The sequence below is a fragment of the Octopus bimaculoides genome, chromosome 5 (genome assembly GCF_001194135.2).
Source record: "Octopus bimaculoides isolate UCB-OBI-ISO-001 chromosome 5, ASM119413v2, whole genome shotgun sequence".
NCBI lineage: Eukaryota > Metazoa > Mollusca > Cephalopoda > Octopoda > Octopodidae > Octopus > Octopus bimaculoides.
This window is the reverse complement of record NC_068985.1, coordinates 110,409,533-110,414,821: the sequence shown is the minus strand read 5'-3', so window position 1 is coordinate 110,414,821 and position 5,289 is coordinate 110,409,533. Positions and strand designations below refer to the sequence as shown.

The window sequence follows — 5,289 nt, the reverse complement described above, 5'->3', positions numbered from 1 at the left end:
ATAAGTCCTGGGGTCGATTTGCTCGACTAAAAGGCGGTGTTCCAGCATGGCCACAGTCAAAAGACTGAAACAAGTAAAAGAGTAAAGACAATATACAATTGCAGCGTGGAAGGTGTTTATAAGCCATTTAAAATAAGACACAAAAACCATTAGATTCACTTCAACATTTAAATTCAGAGATGCAGCACAGAATTTTGTCAGTGAACAGGTCTTGGTCTCGAAGCAACGAAAATATTTTGACAAATTAAATTTAAATGTTGAAGTGAATCTAATGGCTTTTGTGTGTTATTTTAAATGGCTTATAAACACCTTCCACGCTGCAATTGTTTTCGTTCCAGCACACGATCTCAGATCAGGTCACTTGCTATGCAAGTACATCTCCGTAATATAGACATACAAATATTCGCAAATTAGTATATATGCTTTTTTCTCAAATTAGTAAATACACTTGTTTTTCAATTTAGTATAAATACCTGCTTTCTTAAATTAATATATATACCTTTCTTAGATTAGTAATACTTCTCAAATTATCTCCCTTCAGCAAGACATCCATTCCAATCCAGCTATCCTATCCATTCCAATCCGCCTCTCATCACCTGACATAAAGCCACTTCCCTAAATACAGCTCCCTGCTCAGTTAAGTAAGTTAGGGGTGGGTGGAAGCGTCTAATCTTGCAAGTCATTTTGGTACCTCACTAGTGTTTGGTTAAGTCTTCTGGTATGTCAGTTCCTTTTGAACCATCTTATCCAGGGGTTCGCAACCATTTTTTTATCTATGGACCTCTGTGATTACTATTTTATTCTGGTGGACCCCCCTCCCCACCCATAGTCATTTGCTGTTTAAAACCTTGTTTTATAGAAACTTCTTTCAAAATTCCAATGATGATGGTGATGATGATGATAATGATGATGATTACAATACTTTATAATCAAGAGGTGAAAAATTTACAACTTACATTTGGTAAGGTCCTGAACAAGGGACCAACAACAAGGAGTACTATTAGGATTAGCACCGATGAGAATAAACCAGTCACCTGCAGCAACAAAGAATTGTATAGTTAATGAAGCAGGAAAGGCCTATTTGCATTCTGGTGCTTAAAATTGCGAAACTAAACAATAAAAAAACTGGAGGAGGATTGTCAACACTGTGTTAGTGAACATAGAAGTGGTAAACATTGAAAAAGAATACACTGTAGATGTACACAATGTGGTACATCTCCAGCAATGGTAAAGATGAAAGTGGTATATGCTGTTGTGGTAAACAATTGTACTAGTATACATTAGTTTCATAAATCGCAGTAGAATCTATTTTAATAGTTAACAGTTCAGTAAACCATCAGTAGACAGTTCATCAATGAACAACACTCCAGCAAGAACAAAGATAGTGAACAGTCCAACAGTAAATAGTATAATTTTCAACAGATACCCAACAGCATACCACATCAGTAAACACTTCACCAGCAGCAAACCATACTAATAAATAGTTCACAAGTAGGATGCCACATTAGTAAACAATTCATTGGTAAACAGTTCACTAACATCATAGCACAATAGTAAACAGTTCACAAGCAACATACCACATCAGTAAACAGTTCACCATAAAATATTATCAGGTCATTAAGAATGAAATGTCTGATTTTCTTATGCATCAAGTTTGACAGTCGTCAACTCTAATGTTTTATCCTGACTATTCTTTGTTTTGCAACATTGAAGAGTTACATCATCACCTTTTGAAATGCAATTCATGCTGTTTGATTATATTGTGAGTTTTCTCTTGTAAATCAGTTTTCGTGAACCCATGGATTGATCAAAAATTCATGTTGTTTAATGTATGAGTTCCATGATGGAACCAATGCATCCCAGACAACTTGAAACATCAATGAGGTGTTTGGTGAAGATGTGGCAAATGAGTGCACTGTATGTCAATGGTTTGAGAAGTTCCTGTCTGGTGACTTTACTCTTGAAAATCAGCCCCGTGGTAGACCTGAGACCAAGGTGAATAATGAGCTGGAAACTGCAGTGGAAGCGGATACATCTCAAAGTATGCGTGAGTTAACAGCAAGGTTTGATATTTCGATTTCAGCTGTATTGGACCATCTGAAACAAATCGGCAGGGTAAAGAAGCAGAATGAGTGGGTACCACATGAACTGGACGAGCATCAAATGACATGTCATCTTGAAACTTGCTGTTCTTTGCTGTCATAGCATAAAGCAAACCATTTTTGCATCGTATTGTTACGTGTGATGAAAAATGGATTCTTTTCAACAATAGCAAGTGTTCTGCACAGTGGTTGGATAGAGAAGAAGTGCCAAAACACAGCCCAAAAAAGAATATTCCCCCAAAAAAGCTAATGGTGTCTGTTTGGTGATCTAGCGCTGGTGTCATTCACTACAGCTTCATGAGACCTGATCAGTCAATTACAGCAGATGTATACCTCAACCAATTGGATGAATTGATGAGTGAACTAGCAATAAAACAACTGAGACTGGTCAATAGAGACAAGCCAATTCTCTTGTAAGACAATACTTGACCACAAGTAGCACAAAGAACACTACTCAAGTTATAGGAACTGAACTTGGAAGTACTCTGTCATCCACCATATTCACCAGACCTTGCACCAACTGACTATCACGTTTTCCAGGCATTAGACAACTTTTTGCAACGAAAAAACTTCAAATCTGAAGAAGATGCAAAAACAGCCTTTCATGATTTCATTACAGAATTCTTAGCTTATTTATGCTGGCATAAATAAGCTATCGATGAAATGGCAAAATCGTGTTCATGATTTAGGTGCATACTTTGATTAACTGCTTTGCTTTTTGTTGAGATAAAGTAAAATAAACTTTCAGTTCAAAACCAGATATTTCATTCTTAATGACCTGATACTTCAGTATACTATATTTTGTTAAATGTAACAATGATTGAACATCTTATTAATAAACGCTATACTAGTAATCAGTTAAACAGTGAATACTATCAATAAATAATATGGTGGTGAACATAATATCATTAAAAAAAATTCCTAACAGTTAATCAGTAAACACTGCATTGGTAATCTAATCCCATTTTTTTAAATCAAAAACCTGTGAACAATGGAGTACTGTTCTTTGTTGAACAGAAAAAAAAAATAATAATAATAAACAAGGCATTTATGACTTTACCTGAGTTTTACAGCCAACATTTTCTTGGACAAGACTTCTTGAGAGTGAGACGGCACTGCAGAAGGCTGAGAAAAAGGAACTGAAGACATTGCAGAAACCATAAGCAATTAATTCCTGCAACAAAGAACAGATGTTTCACAGAACTGTTAGCAAGTGCTTCTGATATTTATGGTATTATCACATCAGTGTTACAATAAATTACTAAATACCTCTCACATAAGATTTCTACTTTCTTAAAAACAAAGAAGGCAGAGTGTCATGTAACTGGCACCCATTCAGGTGACATGCAAAAAGCCCCTTTTGAACATTGGGCCTCATGGAGGCAATGTGGCCAATGCCGGTGTCACGTACAAAGTACCTTTCAAGTGTTGGGCCTCATAGAGGCAATGACAGATCACCAAGATCTTTGGCAATATGCTGTGTTTCAGAAGAAGGTCTTTCAAGCCAAGCAAAATTGTAGTTGTGGCAGATACTAGTGTCATGTAACGAGCACCCATGCCGGTAGCATGTAAAAGCACCCATTACACTCTCAGAGTGGGTGGTGTAACAAAGGGCATCCAACTGTAGAAACCATACCAAATCAGACTGGTCAAACTATCCAACCCATGCCAGCATGGACAATAGGCATTAAATGATGATGATGATGATTCTAGACAATACCTTTACCTTTAACACATTTCAGGTACTGGAACAGCAGCCAAGCCGGAGCACTACCTTGAAGGGTTTAGTCAAACAGATCAACCCCAGCACTGATGTTTTTTCAAGAGTGGTACTTATTCTATTAGTTTCCTTTGCTGAACAGCTAAGTCACAGGGATGCAACACTGGTCGTCAAGCAATGGTTGGGTGGCAGAGGTGGGAGTGTGTGTGTGGCCCCAACACATATATAAAGACACACGAATACATATATACAATGGGCTTCCACACAGTTTCCTTCTGCCACAAATTCACTCACAAGGAATTGGTCAGCCCAGATCCATAGTAGAAAACACTAAGCCAAAGAGACACTAGCTGTGCAGTGGTACTGAACCTGAAATCACATGGTTGCAAAGCAAGCTTTAATATCTGTAAGCTAGAGGCTGAAGTGTGTTTATAAGTGACTTCCTGCCAATCATTTGAGTGGTATTTTCTATATATGATCTAAGACGTATGTATGATGTGTGGTAGCAAAGCTATCCTAGATGTAGGAGCAATACTCCATTATGAGTATCCCTGAGCTTTGTAAGGAGTCAATAATTGTTAAAGCCTGAAATATTTACTGGCTTTGAAGAGGAAGGGGCCTTCTTTTTTTTTTTGTTTGTTTTGTTTTGTGATAGAGTCTTTATTCTGTTAAGAAAGTGCCCCTATGACAGATAGTGAGGCCTAGTACTTGATGGGATCACAAGGGCTTTAGTTGAGGACTTTTCGTGTTCATAGAGGCACCATCATGACATGCAACATTTCTTGGAAACCATGCCATATCCAGAATTGTTAACAGCCATCTTTTACATGAGCCAATGAAGGGATCTCAATGTGGTCATTCACTCTACTAGAAATAGCAGTTAAAATCTTTTAAAAAATCAAACTCAACTGAAGGTCATATTAGATAACACAGTATTAGATACCTTAAAACAAAAAGAATGCTCATGACGGAACACGTATGATTAAGGAGCCATCCATTGTTATTAGTATCTGACAGCATAACTGTAAGCTGTCTGTCACTTTTGAGTTATATTGGCTCTTGCAAATAATATCAGTCTGGCTGTGTTAGCATAGAGTTGGTTGACACTTTGCACAATTGTATTAAGGTTTGTAGAAGAGTTATCAGGATTCGCATGATATAGTGGTGGCAGAAGAAGGTTTGAACACAAATTCAACATAATTCTAGGTAGTAGCAGTTAGTTTGACAGGTCAAAGTTACCAACATAGAGCAGAGTCGTAAATGCTTATAAACTTGTAAACAGGCGCAGGAGTGGCTGTGTGGTAAATAGCTTGCTTACCAACCACATGGTTCCGGGTTCAGTCCCACTGTGTGGCACCTTGGGCAAGTGTCTTCTACTATAGCCTCAGGCCGACCAAAGCCTTGTGAGTGGATTTGGTAGACGGAAATTGAAAGAAGCCCGTCGTATATATGTATATATATATATAT

General features: G+C 37.5%; 1 protein-coding gene across 6 annotated transcripts in view; it reads right to left on the bottom strand.

Annotated features, from left to right (window-relative positions):
* Window positions 1-5,289, bottom strand: part of LOC106873475 (sulfate transporter) — a 208,335-nt gene that overhangs the window by 26,720 nt on the left and 176,326 nt on the right. For all 6 annotated transcript variants that reach the window (XM_052967943.1, XM_052967945.1, XM_052967944.1 and 3 more), the window contains 2 exons: window positions 3,163-3,276; window positions 957-1,034 (listed from right to left, as the gene is read on the bottom strand). In XM_052967943.1, the coding sequence (XP_052823903.1) occupies window positions 957-1,034; window positions 3,163-3,276 (192 nt within the window). The remainder of the gene's footprint in view (window positions 1-956; window positions 1,035-3,162; window positions 3,277-5,289) is intronic.